The sequence below is a fragment of the Dermacentor andersoni genome, chromosome 1, assembly GCF_023375885.2.
Source record: "Dermacentor andersoni chromosome 1, qqDerAnde1_hic_scaffold, whole genome shotgun sequence".
In the NCBI taxonomy this organism is placed as follows: domain Eukaryota; kingdom Metazoa; phylum Arthropoda; class Arachnida; order Ixodida; family Ixodidae; genus Dermacentor; species Dermacentor andersoni.
Window position 1 is genome coordinate 43,387,263 of NC_092814.1, and position 19,954 is coordinate 43,407,216.

Consider the following 19,954-nt stretch of genomic DNA (forward strand, 5'->3'; position numbering starts at 1 on the left):
CTTGGTGGCACCCAATGCTTTGCTTTTAGAGTGCAAGCTCCTCCAAAAAACGGCGGCACACTTTCTTTCCCATTCATTTCTGAATGCGTACGTCCTTTGTCTTCTTGTTCTCCTTCGGCTGCGTGTTCGCTACACGGACTATTTGAAGCATCCTGTTGGACAGTTGTACAGTCAGCATCCGATTTTTCGGACCGCCTAGGGGCCGCGAAAACGCTTGAAAAAATGAATGCATGTTTTTTACAGCCCTTAAGGGCTCAAATCGCCACAGGCACGCCAAAAGAAGCTCTGAAGGCCTGCCAGTACACTTATTAGGCATATCGGTGCTTGTACTGTGAAAGAAGATGGTGGATGCACGTGTGTATAATTAAGGAATACATGCTGTGTTCCAAACAAGAAAGGGGGTTAACCGATGGGCCCGATTTTTATTAGTCATATCGTAAGAAACCAACAAACGCTGACATCAAGGACAACATAGAGGAAATTACTTGTGCTTAATAAATGAAATAAAGAGGAGGAGGAGGAGGAATAAACTTTATTTGTGCACAGCAGATTTGAGACCTAGGCCTCTACCTAAATGACGGCCTCGAGCGCTTGGGCCCTGGCGGCATCTTCGGCCTGCTGGATTGCCTTGAGTTGGTCTTCCGGTGCACAGCTGAGCAACGCGGTCTCCCACTGCTCTCTGGTCTTAATTATTTTATTCTGTATGGGTGTACGAGGACAAGCCCAAACAATATGTTGTAGGTCCGCCCTTTCTTCACAGAATCTACATCTATCCGTGTAAAGGTCCGGGTAGTAGCGGTGGTAGGCCACCGGGTTCGGATATGTATCTGTTTGTAAGAGGCGCCATGCCGTCGCTTGCCGTCTATTTAACGAGGAGTGTGCCGGGGGGAAATGGGCCCTTCCCAATTTATAGTGTTTGGTGATCTCGTTAAAGCTGGTCATCCGGTCTCTCTCCGTTCCCAGTATTTGTTGCGTGTCACCTGCTCGGCCTGTCAGTTCTCGAGCCAGGTTGTGCGCTATTTCGTTCCCGGGAAGGGAGGAGTGTGCGGGTGCCCAAATAATGTGGATGTCGCGATCTTCACGAAAGTTGTTTAAAATTCTCAGTGCTTCCGGCGAGATTCTTCCCTTTGCATAGTTCTTGACGGCTGTCTTGCAGTCGCTTACTACGATGTTAGCTTCCGTGGAGGCTATTGCCAGTGCTAAGGCAGCTTCCTCCGCCACCTCAGAAACGATAAATTAATGGAAATGAAAGTGGATGAAAAAACAACTTGCCATGGGTGGGGAATGATCCCACAACCTTTGCATTTCGCATGCGATGCTCTACGAATTGAGCTAATGCAGCGCCGTTTCCCCATCCACTTTCTTGGGTATTTATGTTTCCTAGTAAAACCCTGAGTGTTAGCCAGCGCCGCCACTCACAGACCTTGGCAGCGGATGTGGAACATCCATTCTGCCACAGGCGTCACGAGAACGTGATCTTTTTGGCTGAAGGCAACCGGTCAATAAACCCACACATGCTACCTGAAGGCATCAACGTGGCTGGATTCGAGACCCTCGTTATGTAATAAACGAGAAGAAAGGGGGTTAACTGAGGGGCCTGATTGTTATTAGTCATATCGTAAGAAACCAACAAACACTGACACCAAGGACAACAAAGGGGAAAGTACTTGTGCTTTATAAATGAAATAAATAAACAATAAATGAATGGAAATTAAAGTGGATGAATAAACAACTCGCCACAGGGGGCGAACGATCCCACAATCTTCACATTTTGCGTGCGATGCTCTACCAATTGAGCTACCGCGGCACCGTTTCCCCATCCACTTTCCTGGGTATTTATGTTTCCTAGTAGAACCCTGGGAGTGTTAGACAGTGCCACCACTCACTGACCTTGGTGGCAGATGCGGAACATCCATTCTGCCACAGGCGCCACGAGGACGAGACCTTTTTGGGTGAGTTGTCTTTTCATCCACTTTCATTTCCATCAATTTATCGTTTCTTTATTTCATTTATTAAGCACAAGTAATTTCCCCTACGTTGTCCTTGGTGCCAGTGTTTGTTGGTTTCTTACGATACTGTGTCCCATAACAGTTGCCCCTTCCCACACTTGTTATGCTTCAAAGCGTAACATTGCTGTAATGAGGTGAAGCTGACTTTCGGGAACCGGCACTATGCAATGCGCTGTGCTTTCCGAACTTCGAAGACAATCGCAATGACCACAAAGGCGGAGTCGGTGCCATTGCTGACAGCGACGAATTCTTTAAATGAAAAGCACGGCACAGAACGGCAAGAAGCTTAATACTGAACCTCGAAGCAGCTAGGCCTAGCATTGCCGTGGTGGTGGCTACGGCTGCCAGCGGATCTGCGTGCGAGTGTTCCTGTTTGAGGCGGCGAGATTATCAAAATGGTAGTGGTTGTGGCTTTTATTAATGCCATTTCGGCTCTCTCCTCCCTCCATGTCGGACCCCGTGTCCATGCTTACGTCACTGCATTCCTCGCCCACCGCACAGCCGAAATCTCATACGGCCCACTTTCTTCTCCTTCCTTCTCCCTTGGCAACAAGGGTACCCCCCAAGGCTCTGTCCTGTCCCCTTTTCTGTTCAACATCACCCTCTTCCCGCTGGCACGTGCTTTACGAGCTATCCCAGCTCTGTCTCATGCTTTCTACGCCGATGACATCACCCTCTGGGTGACCACCGGCAATCTTGGCGACATGGAGACCGCTCTACAGGCAGGTGTGGACGCGGTAGCAGCTCACGCCCGGGCCATCGGGTTGAGCTGCTCCCCGGCCAAATCGGAGCTTTTGCTCCTTCGGCCTGGGCGGATGGCCCCCCTGTCGCCTTCTCCACTCACCGTCTACCTTGACGGCACACCCATTCCTCTTGTCTCTACCCTCCGCATCCTCGGACTCTTTCTTCAGTCCAATGGCAAGCACACCACCCTCATCACTCGACTCACAAACACTGTACACCACACTGTCCGCCTCATACGCCGCATTGCAAACCGCCACCACGGCATGCGCGAACACGACCTCCGCCGCCTGGTCCAGGCCTTTGTTCTCAGCCGCTTCATTTATTCTCTTCCGTATCTCTACCTTTCTCGTACCGAGGAAGACAAAGTCAACAGCCTCCTTCGCCACGCATATAAGTCAGCCCTGTCCCTTCCCACATCTACGTCGACGGCTCGGTTACTGTCGATGGGCGTCCATAACTCCCTGACGGAGCTGACGGAGGCCCATCGCACGGCCCAGCTCCTCCGTCTCTCCTGCACCCACCCGGGTCGCGCACTTCTCTCCACCCTTAATCTCTCCCCTCTTATTCCTCTTCCCACATCACTGCCCATCCCTTCCCATGTCTTCCCCCTCCTAACCGTTAATCCCCTCCCTAAAAATATGCATCCGGAACACCACCCCTCCCGTAGAGCAGCGCGAGCCTCCGCGCTCTGGCGTCAGTACGAACGGCGGGCCGCCGTGGCTTACGTAGATGCTGCCCCGTACCGCCGCTACCCAGCACATGCCCGTGCCGTCACTGACAATTCTCTCCGACCCACTCTTACTGCCTCAGTCTACACTTCTACCTCTGTCGAGGCCGAGGAGGCAGCTATTGCCCTTGCCATCACGCAAACCTCCGCGAAGTACATCTTCAGCGACTCCAAACCTGCGGTCTACAACTACTACGCGGTTGGACGGGTGGCACACCCGGCCATCGGAATCTTGCGTTCCGATACCGTTCCCTCTCGCCCCATCCAAATCATCTGGGTGCCCGCTCACGCGGCCCATCCTGGTAACGAGGCGGCCAATTCCATCGCTCGAGATTCGACTGACCGAGCAAGCCCGTCCCCGCCGGGAATGGATACGCGCGACGCGCTCCTCACGTACCGCGATATCACGCAGCACTATCGCCTCTCTCGTCTCACCTTCCCCCCTCCGCACCAATCCCTTTCCCAGCCCCACCAACACTTATGGCGCCACCTTCAGGCCCATACCTATCTTACTCCCGCACGTCTTGCCCTCTTCCACCCCGGGACGCACTCGCCGGCTTGCCGCTTATGTGACGGCTCCCGCGCCGATTACGTTCACGTCCTATTCTCCTGTCCGGCACACTTGCCCCCTGCCTCTTGGCGCCTAAGCAATCCGCAGCAGTGGGAGGCTGCTTTGTCCAGCACCGAGCCGGATATCCAACTCCGGCTGGTGAACTGGGCGGAGGACGTCGCGACTAGGCATGGCCTGGATGCCACAACCGGCAGCCTGAAGGCCGCCCACAACGCTGCTTTTTAATTTTTTAATTTGTTTTTACTTTTGGCCTTCTCATCAATAAAAGTTTTTCACCACCACCTAATGCCGTTTCGGACCTGCGGTCACAGCAACAAGACCAGAAAATCGGACGGCGAAGGGTTCTTGCATCCGAAATTTCAGACGTTCTTATACATTGACCCTATGGTGCCGTGAAGCCGTCCGAATTATCTGGCGTCTGGAAAGTAGCTCGTTGACTGTACTCTGGCAACTCCTTCAGCCGACGACACCGCGTCAAAGACCGTTTGTTACGATTCCTCTGTTACTAGGGCCAGCATTACCGCGACTTTCGTTCCCGTTCAATAAAATTACAGCCGATTTTTCCTGATGGAAGCGCAAATTCCCTGAGTTTTCCCTGAGTTTTTCCAGACTACTCAAAATCCCTGAGAATTCCCGGTTTTCCTGGTTGGTAGACACCCTGTGTAACTGGCCTGTGGCTGCTGGCTAAGGATGGGTCTTTACCTTGTTCAAGTATCGGTAAGACTATGGCTTCTTTCCACGAGGACGGAATATAGCCACCTGCCCACATGGCATTGGAGAGGTGCGTTTTCAGTGCTTCAGGGTGTAGGTATCTAATCATTTCATACATAATGCGATCACCACCTGGCGCTGAGATTTTGCAACAAGCGAGAGACAGCTTAAGGGGGGAGGCTACCCTGGAGACCGAACTTTTTTATTATTTAGGATATCCGGATGAAACTTTCAGGGTACGTTCACACCACCGAACTATGAGGAACTGCAAAGTTTCATGAAGATGTGCTTATTAGTTCCAGAGTTATTGAGGTCTAACTAGGTGATCCATGTATATGCCAGAGCAAGAGCCTGGAGAAATGCCAGGACATCGCAGGAAGCTAAAATTCACTGTGATGATCCCTTGACAGACATCCCAGGGGGCTACAGAGCCCTTTTCTTTAATTTCCCCTCCAAAAAATTTTAAGACAACTTTGAATTTGATGTAGCCAGTAATGACCACATTCATCAAAAATTAATTGCTTATTATAAATTAACTGCACCAGCTTTCAAAGAAAGAAGCCTGTTACCACCTGGCAAAGTCATTCAGAAACAGAATAGAAAAAAAAAAAAAGTGGCATACAAATCTGAAGAGCGGTTCTTGAGATATCGCCTCCCCCAGCACCACCACTAGCGAAAAAATCCATTCCGAGAAAACAGGCCTTAAAGTTGAACACATGTGTTTTTTATTAGAAAGCTCCTGCGGTGCTTCTAATTAGCTCTTGCGGCTCCAGGCACACTCAATGTGTCGGATTTTCGACTGGCGACAGTCAACAGCACAGTTCCGCCGCTGAAAAGAGTTTACGCAGTCGGCACTCGCTGCGGCAGATCGGAAGTTCGATGCTCGTACAAGACGCCCATATCGCGCTCCCGTGCACCGAGAATCTGCACTGTCGTGGGCCTTGCCGGCATTGCGTGCAGCAAAGAAATAGCGAAAAAAAAAAAAAAAAAAAAAAGCTGAGAAAATAATCTATAAGATGGCGCTAGACGATGAACAGCTCGAAAGCATGTGTCTGTTGAGGTGGACGGAGCAAGGGGCAACAACGATGCGAGCGCGGCGGGCGCGGCATCAAAGGGAGCAGCCGCCGCCGCCCGTGCAGCAGCCAACGGCAGGCGTGCTTTAGCCTGCGGGATTTGAATGCGCTACTCCGGCCAATCAGCGCTTAGCATCGCATCGCGGGAAAACGCCCAATCGCGCCGACGATGCCATTTTGCAAGGCGGCAAAACAGAGAAAAAATTGTCTGTTTCCCATTCTCCGGAAACCTGTTCTGTTCCCCATTCTGCGGAAACCCGCAGAATGGGGTTTCCTTTGTAGCAATTGCTACGAACGGGTGGATGTCTGACTTTCCCTTTATTCAATTACTTCTCTCCACCTTGCGGGTTTCCGCTGAATTACTAGTACATCAAACATTTGCATTTGCTTCGTGTTGTCGACAAATTCGACTTCGCCCTGCCATCTGCTAGCCGCCTGGTTAGCTCAGATGGTAGAGCGGCTGCCCCGGAAAGGCAGTGGTCCCGGGTTCAAGTCCCGGACCAGGACGAATTTTTCTTCAACTCTGAGGCTTTTCTTTCGAGGAACCCGTATGGGGGTTTCCTTTGTAGCAATTGCTACGAACGGGTGGATGTCTGACTTTCCCTTTATTCATTACTTCTCTCCACCTTGTGGGTTTCTGCAGAATTACTACGTCAAATAAGCACCCTGTTCCGTTTCTCCAACCTGTCAACAGTCTTTCTCACTGTCTCCCTCTCTCAACCTCGTACTCAACACCTCTCTCAACCTCGTACTCAACACGAAAGAGGCAACCCTCACCAAGGCTTGGATGACGGTGTGGGCACGCTTAGCCTCCATGTGACGCCTTGATAGCGTAGGCCAGCTACCCGTTATGAGACGCACCAGCGGCATAGGCTATAGAGTGACCCTCAGTTGACACCAAACTCTGAGACCACAATGCCCAAATCCTACAGGGTACAGTGAATGCGTCGAACACGTCATCTCCTGTTAAAAATGCCTATTGATGGCTTGCCCACGAAAAATTTGAATGCGAAAATGGTAGCTAACAATGAATTATTACAGTATTTACACAATGTGCGCCTTTCTTTCCAAGAAAATTTGATAATTGCTTGGGCAGTGCAAACTGACATGAAACCAAAACCCTGTTCAGTGCTACGGTCCCACAGCGCGTTGTCGTCCAGCGAAATTCCACATCTGGCAAACGACCACACCACGACATCTTGTGGAATAGCAGCCCACGCTGAATGCACCCAACCACACACAGCCGTCAGGGAGGCTCTTTTGACAGGTCCAGTTGGCGTAATTTCACGGTCTTTTGCCGCCAGCCACTCGTACTCACGGCGGAGCAGGTCCTTAAAAGGCGAAGGTCCCGACTTGTTTCATGACCATGTTGCACTTCACTGGCAGGGACCAATCACTCATTTCAGCGATGTACGCTGCAAGCTTAGCCTACGGCTCCGGAAAGCGTCCAGACTTCGGCACGTGGGAAATTTTTCACTTGCCGTTACAGGTGAAAATTTCGCTTCGCTGTAGTCACCACTCTCGCACCACCCATTCAGAAACATTGAACTTGCACTCCGCTGCGCAGTGATTTGCTTCTTCGGCGTAAAGGATGGCAGCTCCTCTTGAATGCGGCTGTGAACGAGTGCCGAATGATTAGTGGGCCTGGAGCACTCATGACGACTGAGGAAGCATAGAAGTAGCACGTAGCCGGCAGTCAAGTGGAATGTGTCAAACCAATGTAAAGCTATGCGCAACAGGGAGAGAAACCCGCGATACTGCTCGCCGCCAGCGCCGCTGTTTTGAGGGTGCCGCCATAGAATAATGGCTCATTCACAAAGGTGACTTGAGGAGGTCGTGCGACCATTTGCGACTCACAATCAAAAAGCGATCGAAGGCGACTGATGTTCACACCGGCAAGCCCGGCTGAGCGCGACCCGCAAGTCGCAATCCTGGAGATTATCGTTCTCAGTGAGAACTCTCGGAATCTACTCGGAATTTGCTATGACGCGGGAGGAGGCCGGATGCAGACGTATGAAAGATCACTTCCGGTGCACCACTGATTGGTTTATCAGTTTTGCGACCACGGTCGCGCGACTGAAAAATCACGTAGAGAGCGACTGGCCCAAAATGGTAGCTTTTCGAGAAAAGCGACCGTTTGCGACCATTTACGACCAACTTTCAGTCGCCGGTGTGAATGAGCCCTAAAGAACCGTGCCGCCGCGAATGGGAACAGCGGCTCTTCCATCAGCTATCGACCCCCCCCACCCCATAAGTGTTGCGTGCACTCATGCGTTCACTGTAAAACTCTCAAAAATGTTCAAAAACCCTTCCAAAAAGCGAACAAACATGCGGGATAGCGAAAAGCTATGAGTAGGGCTATAGAGCAAACATAAAATTGTAACTTGTTAACTCCCGTTGGTCTCGCTTTTTTGGCGGTGCCATGTTTTGGTTTCAATTGTAAGTCGACCCCCCCCCCCACTTCAGATTTCCAAATTTTAAAAAAGTGGTCGACTTACAATCGTGTAAATACATTAATTCATATGATATCACATTCATACGATAAGCGGCAACAAGTCGTCAGAGAATTTCAGACAGTTCCAGAGAATTTCATGCATTACAGAACGATTTAGCAAAGTGGTTAGTCTAGTCATGGGAAACCATCCTGTTCAAGATAGTTGCGGAGTCATTTGATAAATGGAGAATATGAAACGCACTATGGATTGTACATCGTGCGTGATGACATGGTGCGTTTTTTTTAGAGAGTGCTGGCTGGGAGTGATAACAATGGACATTAAGTAAATAATCTCGATGCTGTGAAGGTAAAGTTCACTAGTTTGGTCTTTTTCTTATTGCCAGACCTAGAGGCATGCTACACTTTTCTTGCTAAAAAATCATGTGCATGCTCGATTTCTACTTTGTTTCCAAGCACAAATGTCATTTTTAGATTTGTTTCCTACTTTGAACTCATAAAAGGTATCTGCACATTCGATTTCGGGGATGTGTTAGAATTGGGGCAAATGCTCTGCCAAATGAATTAGCGGTGTTTCATTTTATTTCTGCTTGTTGTTTAATATGACCCACCGAATAATCAAACCAATTTCGTTGGTCCCGTCAGGGTCATATTAACGCAAACCGACTGTACAGTGCAGTCCACTTATAATGATATATCGGTTATAACGATGGGTCGACATGAGAGTGTCATTTTATGCATTAGGTCTATGGGGAAAAAAAACCATTTATAGCAATAGGTTATTCACCGCATATCGGATATAACGATCAAAGTTTTGCCATCTGGACGGCGTTTTCCGTGCCAAATAATCGTAACATTTGCGTTGTTTAGTTCCCTGAAACGAACGATGTCAAGACGAGGCGATGTTTACCTCCGTAAGTTCGTATCTGCCGCCATTACCGTGCAGCGCGTCCCACCCCACCCGCGCACCGGAGAATAGCTGAGTAAGCGCAGCACACCACAAGATGGCACTAGCTGCTTCAAGCGCATCGGCCACAGTCGCTCCCAAAGAGAGAGAGAGAAAAAAAAAACCGACAAGCAAAGCGGCGCAGTGGCGCCCGTCCCGCGTCTCTCTCTCTCGCGATAGCAGGCTGACGCCACCGAAGCAGCGTTCAACCAACGGTTCAACCCAGTTCGAAGATGGTGCCGACAAAGCGCAAAGCTGTGTCGCTTGACACGAAGATGGATATTTCGCACGACTCTCGATGCGGCTTCAAGGTGAGTGCCTTTGTGAAGAAGTATGAGCTCACCCAGTTAACGATATCAACAATCTTGAAAACCGGGAGCACCGCGATTGTGAAGGCAGGAGCTATCAGCGGCCATGCCGATCAGCGGAAAAGGGTTAGAGACCCTTTGTACGCCGATGTTGAAGACGCGCTTTACCAGTGGTTCATCACCAATTACTTCAAAAAGGCGGGCTTTGTGCGTAAGGACGAACTTCCCCAACCCACTGACACCAACACGGTGGAAGCCGCTGACATAACCGAGCTCTGGGAGCTCGTTCCTACTGGTGACACAGGTGGTGCTTCGAAGGAGGAGTTTTTGACTGCAGACAGTGCTGCCTCGTTCTGCGATGAGGTCACCGACGAGGTGATCGCCGAAGATGTGCTGTCTCGACAGACGGTAAAGTTGTGCGCCGGTGGCGATGGCAGCAGCGACAACGAGATTGACAGTGGCTCCATGACCCCGACCTCGATGTCCACGCAAAGTGCACTGTAGTCAATAGACTCCTTAATTGATTTTATGCATGCTAAAGGATTGCCGCCAGTGTACACGCAGCAGCTGGAATCTATGCACACCGTGATTGTGAAGCTGAAGCTGCCGCAAAAGCAAGTGCAGATTTCGGACTATTTCAGCGTGCCTAACCCTTGACACGGTCATTGGCGCTAGAAATAAAGTTTGTTTTTCACGGCCTACTTTCTACATCATCTATTCTTTAGAGCAAGTAGTGAATTCGAGTTCGGAGCTGCAAAGGTATGTTCCGCATTTTTTTTTTTTTAATTCTTTTTAATAACTGCAGTCCAGATATAGCGATCATCGGTTATAACGATCATATTTTTCGTCTTTCTCGATATCGTTATAAGTGGACTGCACAGTATATGGCCAACAGCGTTCCTGGCACTGTGAGAAGATTACATGCTTGACATAACACCAGGAATGCTGTTGGCCATATACGCTGACACATCTGGTAGCAAGCTATGCGAAATCTCTTGAAGTGACAGTACAAACTCCAAAAGTGATCACCTGAGGATACCACCCCTTGTTGAACTACCATTTGACTTTTAGAACAATTCAACAGCCACTGTTCTGACAACTAAATGCGCTTGATTGTCCGATCAATGAGAATGGCGCCCTACTACCAGCCAGCTAAACACCTATTCATTCAAACACTGCTTTCAAGGCAAAACCTCTGGCTAAACTCACAACTTGCCATAAGTGTTTGAACTACCTAAGTGAAAGTTTGACAATGCGCATAACTACAGTAGAACCTTGTTCATATGCTTTGGAAAAAACCGCAAGAAAAAACGTACTAATCAGGAAAACGTACGATCCAAAGGAACTAAAATTTGACAGACTCAACTACTGTTGACATCTACATAATGCGAAGCGTTGCGTGGATCGTTGCGGCACAAGACGCTGAGGCGCGTCGAGCTGGTGGTGCTCTGGTGGCCTGAGATGCGTTTTGTTGTTTTCCTATTGCGTGGTGTTTTAAAGGGACCCTGAAACGGTTCGGACAAATTTTGTACACGCGTAGGGTACAGCTTAAATAGAGCATTCGCACCCCAATTTAAGTGAAGCGTTACATATTAATGGAGCTACAAGCGATTACAAGTTACCCTCCTCCCTAGCCATGCTTTCCTTCCTCAACTCGTTCGCCGAGCGATTGGGGCTAAGCTCCGCCTTCACTGGTGCTGCGTCACGATGCAAGGTCACATCGGCCACTTCCGATTGTTTTGGAGCCCACCCCCGCCCATGCGAAACTTCTCCGCTAGCTGCTCGGCCGTCGACCCCAAGCGAGAGCTATAGAAGCAGCGTGCATTGCGAGCATTCTGTCGCAGCGCCGAACATGTCTGGTATTCTGGTAACCACACACTAGCTGAACGTTTCGACGGAATGGTGGAGGCATAAACTCAAGCTGATGAAGGAACTTTAGCGTAGACATACGTGAGCTTCCTGATTGGTGTCCATGGTCCAGCCACCTGTTGGCGCAGAGCTTAACCAGCCAAAGAAAGAGCTAATATTGCTCTAACCAAGTGTAAAACATTTTAAACATTTACAAAAACAATGTGTTAACGATTACATTCCTGCAAAAAATTTACACCAGCAGCAAAAAAGGATACTTTTGTTACTGCTACTGTGTGTGGTTGTGCTCTACGCCACCAGGTGGCTGCACCATGCATACCATTCACATTTGCGCTTGTGTTCATCCCTCGATATGACACGGGGACACGGCCAGGCCCTGTCCCCTCGCACTTGCGTTTACCCTAATACCGGACTCACGAAACGCTATTGCGTAGTAATCTTCCGGTGTAAAGTCACGGCCGCAAACGCGCAAATCCTGGCGCCGATCGGATAGCGGCAGTCGGATACGCTGCAGCCAGTCCGCTTGTGTACTGGCTTGTAGAGGAACACGACGTCGCAGCTTGAAATATTGCCAGTCGCTACATTTGCAGTCCACAACGCAACAAAGTCAAATCATTGCGCTCGCGAAAAGACAGACGAACACTGACAGCGGAGCTCTCGTCAAAGACGGAGCACGTTGTAACACAAGCAGACGACACTTGCTGTATGCCGGAAGGGCTTAAGTGTACTGAAAAATTGTTCTTGTGCATTCCCTTTAAGTTACTTTCTTTTTATAAAAACAAATTAAATAACATTCCAACTATTACGAACATCATTTGTTTACCATAAAGTTGGAAAAATTATCGATCACGCGCCCTGGTCAGCCAATCGGATAGCCTGCCCCACTGACGTCATCGGGGTGATTTGCGCCATATGGGTAGGGGTGGCTTAGAATTCCGCCGAGCAGTGTGCTGCGATCGGCAGCGATGTGCATTTTAAAAACCTTATAATAAATTACATGCTTTACGCGGAGCACTTAGATGCATCAATTAATGATCAGGAGGACCTACTCTAACGACTCAGTACGTTTGGAGAAAACCGTCAAAATTGTTTCAGGGTCCCTTTAAGAGAGTGATACTGGATGTCACCGAAGCGAAACGTGATGCCCACAACGCGCCGCCTGCAGCAGGGAACGGCGGCATGTTTGGACTATCGCCTACTAAAAGCGTTCAGTAGGCTACTAATGGCACTACGCACCACACGCTGTATAAGAATTAGGTGAAAATGCTTATTTCAATAGGTGTGCGCGTCGTCGTTTTCATCTGAGACGAGCGGCTATGTACTGTTCTATATTGCATGTGCCTCGAGCCTTTTCTTGTTCACATGGCATCTAGCAGCCGGAAAACGTATAGGATCGCAGTCTGCAGCAGGGAACGGCAGTGCGTTTCGGTTACTGCCAATTAGAGGCATGCGCTACGCTTCCAATGGCACCACGCGCTGTGAAACAGATAGGTAAAGGTGCTTATTGCAATAGGATTGGCGGTGATAGCTGTGAATGCCATGTGTGACGACCCCAGAGATTTGCTGGTACCGAAATGAGAAACTGAGTGCACGCCGGCATTTCCATGCGAGATGGGCGGGCATTGCAGTGAAGCTGCCACGACGGACAGCTATATAATGTTCTCAATTGTACGTGCCTCACCTATTTTTTTTGTTTACATGGGATCTAGCAGCCAGAAAACATATCATACAATCACAGTTTGGCGACGTACTGAACATTGGTGCTGAAAAATTTTGTTTTCCGGGAATATATGAATCGGTAAAAAATAGCTTAACTCTATTTCTCGATTGTGAACATTGGCACTGGGAAAACATACGTAATGGGAACGTATCAATGTGGTTCTACTGTTTATGCTAATGCCCTAGGTTGTGGTGAAGCACACTACCACACATTGAAAGCATCACTGCGAATTGATGCTGAGCATCTCTCACATGGCATTCTATGGTTTAAGGGCAACACATTTCAGAACTTGTCAGAACATAGAAGCTGACTAAACCAACAAAATGATAACTTCAGACTCACCATTTGCTTTCAGTGCAGCCAGCACACAAGCCAGCAAACGCTTGGACACGCTAGAATCCATGATTGAGGGCAGCATACTCATGGTCACACGTGATGGATGATGCTTGTATACAATGTCTGGGACTTTGACAGCCCTTGAATGGAAGCTGTTCATTATTTCCTGGAGAAGATAAATTATGCCCTGTTGTTATAGCATTCACATGATTTCAAGGTTCTACAAAGAAAGATCAATCTAGAGTTGTTTTACGTATGATATAATGCAAATAAACACAAAAATGCCACCAACACCTCCATGTTTAAAAGAGGTTTGCTATTCTAAATTTAACCGTGCCACCCATATTACTACAACAGTAACACAGCAGAATAGTAAAAACGAGAAAAGATGTTAGACTTTCTCTGACATCGAAGACCGGGCAAGTTATGTACAATGTAAAAATATATAACACAGACAGGCTGCCTTTTTCACATAATTTATGCTCATATAGTTGGCACCTGAAATGGCTCCGAGTAGCTAATCATGAAGTCCAACATGTGTGGAAATGGCTAAAGCAGTGAAATGCTATGCTGCTTCCTGAAACCATAGAACTTGCAATCAATGTCTTTACTGGACAGAATTGTACACACTTTAACCAATCAACACACACAAAAGAAAGTAATCAACTAACTAAATCCATTGATTTTTGGTACCCATTGGCTAACCACATCACGAGAGTTTTCTGAACCATGCTATAGTCTCAAATGCTATGATGGTGTACTTCATAAAGTTTGCTGGGCTTTTTTAGGAGCAAAACCTGATTTAGCTCTTTGAAGGCATGTTATATCTTGGAACTTCTTAAAACGCAGATGGTCACAACGAGCAGTCAAACCAAGAATTTTTACAGGCCCACTAAGCTTTCCGACGGCAAAATTAGCATTTTAGTAGCAATTATTTTTTGTCAGGGTGGTGTGTTGACTGTTAAGGTGCGTATGGCACATGAATAAGGCAGGTAATTGGGAAGGGCTTTCATGTTGTATTACAAGACCCATGAAGTACGAAAATTTTAACTAATAGAGACGAAGACATGATATTACATGACGGATACAGGCATAGAAGATTATTAAAATTCAGCATTTGGTTAAACTTCAGATTTTGATTGAGGGTTACCAAACTTCTATTACACAACTCCTCTTGTTTTGCAGAATGATACCTTTATTTCTTGTTTTCTCTAAGAACCCTGAAAAGATTATTTTATCTTGCCATTCTCGTTCTGTGGAGCGACAATTCTGTAATGTCACTTCAACATGGTTTCAGAAAAAAAGAAAAAAGATCTATGGAAACTCCACTTCTTGCAAATAAAAAAATTAATTCTTAAAACTTTTAAAGGAGAAAAAGATAGTATTAGCCCTCTCCGTTGATTTTAAGAAGGCTTTCAACAGCCTGGGTCATCACATACTTTTTGCCAAGGTCCAAACTCTTGAAGGCCCATGCTCTTGAACCCATAGGTTCTTATTTGTCACATCGCTATCAGTAAGTTAGTGTCAATAGACATCCATCACAAATGCTACAGATTATGACACGGGTACCACAGGGAAGCATGCTGGGGCTTCTTTTATTCAATTTATATATTGATGATGTCATAAATGTTTCATCGTCAATAGTTCCTGAAAGATGTGATATTGTCTTTGCCATTTAGCGAGGGTAAAGCTAAGGGTGAAAAGGTCACCTGATGATTGGGTAATGGAAAGGATGGGTGGGTGGGTACAGAAAACCCAATTTTAGTTGTGTTGTTACTCTGATGCCTTTTATGCTATACAGTCAACGACTGAATTTTCGGATGCCCAAATTTTCGGACATGCCTGATATTTCGGACGTCTTTGTGGCACCTCCACGAGCCCTATAGAATCAATGTATAAGGACATCTGAAGTTTCGGACGCTCGAACCCCCCGCCGTCCAATTTTCCGGACTTTTTGACGGACGGAAGGTCTTTTGGCTCCTCGCGCAGCGCCCTTGAGAAGGAAATCCACTTGCAGCCGAAGCATATCACCGCTTTGAACCACAACTAGCCGAATCTAGTCGTCACACACCGATTTGGTCTGGCCACGCTGGCTATGTTCATCGCCACACTGGAGGAAAAAAGGTGGGCAGGAAAAGTGTACAAATATCTGTACATGAAAAGTTTGAACACAAAGTGGACACTCAGAACGAGGAAGCTGAGGAATAGATACCTACAGCTGAGGGAGGGGGTCCAACGTGGTTCTAGTGTGGGAAAGGAGGTGAAGGAGACTGAAAGAAAAATGTGGGAAGAAAGAATGCTCGGAAAGCCAGCGCTATCAATGTATAGGTCACAAAAACAGGAGATTAAGAGAGAGCTCTTATTTGATAACTCGCAGGGCAGCTCACTGTTATTCGAAGCTAGGACGGGGGTTTTGAGAACGAAAACATACAGGGCTAAATTTGAAGACGTGGACCTTCGGTGCACAGCTTGCGGAGCCGAAATGGAGACCACTGAGCATATAGTGCCGAGATGCACAGACCTTCGCCCGACCCTGGCAGAGGGAACAGTGGCAGATATGGAAGGGGCATTAGGTTTTCCCGGGAAACGAGGGCAAATAGACGAGAAAAGAGTGGCAGTAACGAAGGGGAGGCTAGAGGATTGGTGGAGGAAGTCAAGGGAGAGATAATACGGGGAGATAATGTTTCCTCTACTTTTTTAGATAGTTATTTTGGGAGGAGGAGGGGAGTGAAAACTAGTTTAAGGAAAAGAGGATATAAAGAAAGGAAAAAAATAATAAAATAGGAGGGGGAGCAAAAGGCTAGGTGGCGCCAGCCGCCGCCCGTTACAAAGGGTATAGCCGCCATCCATCCATTCATTCATCCATCCATCCATCCATCCATCCACACTTCCGCCTCCAGCGGAGTTTCCGGAGCGGCGCCATTTTGTTTGTTTGTTTGCGCAGGCCACATTTTGGCTAGCGTGGTGTGTGGTTGTTTGTTGTGTCAAGTGTGCTCTGCAACGCTAGGCCTAGGTGCTTCGACGCTCGTCAGCGAACTCCACTGTTCGCAACTTGAGGATTTCGCTTGCCTTCGATGGCGCCCACTCCGTCTTCGTCGTCCTCGCCGATGGCATCGAAGCGCGGAAAGCAGTACCGTCGGACGACGTGATCAACGACCTCCGCTCTGCTGGGGTTTCCATACCCACGGAAATAACTTTTGAACAGTTTGTCGACGCTGACAACGAGCTCGACTTCCGCGCAGAACTGACTGACGAGGAAATAGTCCGTCGGGTTGTGGGGGATTCAGAAGACTCCGATGTTGAAAATGAGGAGCCAATGCCTGCGCCACCTACAAGCGCCGAGTTGATGCGAGCACGGTTGACTCTTTCATCGGTGTACAGTGCTGACATGACCCTTGCTCAGATCGAGGCGGCTATGATCGCATGCAACCGGAACGCCGTCAAAACAACAATCAACAAGTTCTTCAAGCCGCTGCAGCAATAACACCGGCTGCCCGATGATGCACATGTACATAATAAACTGGCAGTCGGCTGCATACAGAGTTTTTGAACGCCTCTTTTTATAGCCACTTCACTGATGCTGTGGCAGGGTTTCGGAAGCCTGTTACTTCACCCTTTACCTCTAGATCTGAGAAAAAAAATAAAAAGGGTGCGTTTTTTTTTGCATACATTCATTTTTTCGGACTGCCTGAATTTTCGGATGTTTTTACGTTACCTAGAGGGTCCGAAAAATCGGTCGTTGACTATATATGCCAACACTCCTGTACAGTATTTTTTGCCAGTAAGGATCCCGACGAAAAGCTCAAGGTGTCCACCAAGTCGACATTTCCAAATTCCCAGAGTTTTCCTGGTTCTCCCCAAGTGCCTTTGCAAAATTCCCTGAGTGATGCAGAACTATATTTTATGTCAAGACGGGCTGAAACCATATTGCCTGATGCTGTCACTCTTTAGTAGCCAGATGAAAACATTTTTAAAAAAGAAACGACTTAATCCAATTTAAATACTAAGGAGTAGTGTTTATGTTATTCAAAAAGAGAATAGAAGGGAGGGGTTAGTAAAATTCCTAGCAAATAAAGTGTCTTCGAAAAAAATTGCAAATCGAGTCTGACATTCTCAAATATGAATTAAAAGGAGATGTATACAGAAGCAAATATTTTCGAGTATGAGCTATTTCTATCAACTGATAGCAAGCTCAGTGGTATGAGGCCCGAACTTTGTCCCAATTGAGATTCTCTCTCAACAGCTCTTAAGTCAACTGCAACTGTCCTGACACACTCTCAGCCCGTGCACGACTCTTCAGTGTTGTGTTTCACTGCTTTAAAGAGTTTATTTTGGTTTGGATAAGAGACACCTGCTACTCGGCACCAGCCAACACTGTTTCTTGAACTCAAGCTCCTTCAAAATGGCGGCAGCACGCTTCCTTTCCCGTTCGTTCCTTAACGCATAGGTCCTTTCTGTCCTTGTCCTCCTTCCACCACTCCTTTGCCCCACGGACCATTTCAAGCATCTTCTTGGTCAGTTGCACAATCCACGTGCGATTTTTTGAACTCCCTAGGGGCCGCGAAAATGGCCGAAAAATCGGGCAGTTCGAAAAAATAAATGCATGTCATTTACTGCCCTTAAGGCCTCAAACCGCCACAGGCACATTCGAAAATGCTTTGAAGGCCTGTCTGTACCCGTATTAGGCATATCGGTGCTCGTACTGTGACAGGAAATACCGTGTGCACGCGTGTATAATTAAGGAATACATACTGTGTCCCGCAGCAATAGCCCCTTCCCACGCTTATGCTTCACCGCAATACTTTTGCATATGATTCACTAAGTAACATTCCTGTACAGAAGCGAAGCTAACTTTTGGGAACCAGAATTATGCAACGCACCGTGCTTTCCAAGCTTCAAAGCCAACCGCGAGGACCACAAAGGCAGTGTCCGTGCCATTGCTGAAAGTAGCAAATTCTTTCAATAAAAAACACAGCACCCAATGGCAAGAAGCTTCATAGCAAACGTCGAAGCAGCTAGGCCTAGCATTTCCGCAGTGGTGGGTATGGCTGTCAGTGGATCTGCGTGCGAGAGCGCCGGTTTGAGGCGGCGAGGTAATCAAAATGGCAGTGGTGGTGGCTTTAATTAATGCCGTTTCGGACCTGCGGTCACAGCAAAATGTCCGAAAAATCGAACGGCAAAGAGTTCTTGCGTTCGAAATTTCAGACGTTCTGATACATTGACTCTAGGGGTACGTGGTGGTGCCACGAAGCCGGCCAAATTATTGGGAATCCGGAAATTCGGTCATTGACTGTACACTGGCAGCTCCTCCAGCCGTCGACAGGCTGTCAAAGACGATTCATTACGATTCCAGTCTGTTACTCGAGCCAGCATTACCGCGACTTTCAACCCTATCGATAAAATTATAGCTAATTTTCCCTGATAGAGGCACAAATTCTCTGAGTTTTTCCTGAGTTTTCCCAGACTACTCAAAATACCTGAGAATTCCCGGTTTTCCCGGTTGGTAGACACCCTGAAGCTAATGAAGTGCTTGTGATGCTTGAGCGTTGGTCGCAAAACAAAAGCTATGATCTTCCACCTGAAGGGTAAATGTGTACTGTGTTCTGAATCTGTTTTTATTCCAATAACAAAGAAATTGTGCCAGCTTTTAACACAATCGGTGTTTGGTTCACAGAGAAGTTGCAGTGGGATGTGCATGTCACCCATGTTTGCTTAGCCACCTCTCGTTTTATCGTCTCATAGCAATAATCATATTCTGCCTATTAATATAAATTTCTGCTTTTTAAAGCTTTTTCCATTTCACACTTGTATTACTGCAAACTTGTACGGGGCACTGCCACACATACATTTCTAAAAGAAAAAAAAAAGAAAAATGTATGCATAATCTACAACATAGCCTGAGATCATACCACTACGCAACTTTTTTGGTTCTTAATTCCTCTAAAATTAGGGTAACTGAGACAAATATGAAGCAAAAAATATTTCAGCCCTGACTGATACAGCAAAATTAACTGATTATGCTTCAATATATCCTCTACAGGACATGAAAAAGTTTAAGAGAAAACAAAGAACACCTCGCACAAATTATGGTGCCCAAGTGTAAAGAACTACACTGCCCTTGTTTTAAATCATATAGCGCAGAATGGTATTGACGTTACGTCATGTAGCAGGTCTGAACTTCGTCCATAATATAGAACACTCTTTTGCATCCGATCTTTTTTCTTTTTTGTATTTAATCTCGTTTTGTACAAGAACTATTTCGGTTGCGTTTCTTTGTTCACTTAAATATGCATTCAATTTGCACAAATGCATGACGTTTTTCTTTTCATTTTTTCCATTTTAAAATGTTCCGTTTGCAAGAGAGGTGCGTGCTACAACTGAAAATGTACTGTGCTGCTGAGCATTTACTACTTTGCTGACACGCGAAATGTACTTTGCTGCTGAATTGTACAGGGGTTAGGAAGCCTTGTCAAGCTCTGTAGAGCTTT

The 19,954-nt window shown here is 47.3% G+C and overlaps 1 protein-coding gene and 1 non-coding gene across 5 annotated transcripts in view; one reads left to right on the top strand and one right to left on the bottom strand.

Annotated features, from left to right (window-relative positions):
- Positions 1-19,954, bottom strand: part of Oga (O-GlcNAcase) — a 114,065-nt gene that overhangs the window by 21,128 nt on the left and 72,983 nt on the right. For all 4 annotated transcript variants that reach the window (XM_055061406.2, XM_055061405.2, XM_050193239.3 and 1 more), the window contains one exon: positions 13,473-13,632. In XM_055061406.2, the coding sequence (XP_054917381.1) occupies positions 13,473-13,632 (160 nt within the window). The remainder of the gene's footprint in view (positions 1-13,472; positions 13,633-19,954) is intronic.
- Positions 6,269-6,343, top strand: TRNAS-GGA (transfer RNA serine (anticodon GGA)). The gene has a single exon. It is a non-coding gene; the product is annotated as a tRNA-Ser (tRNA).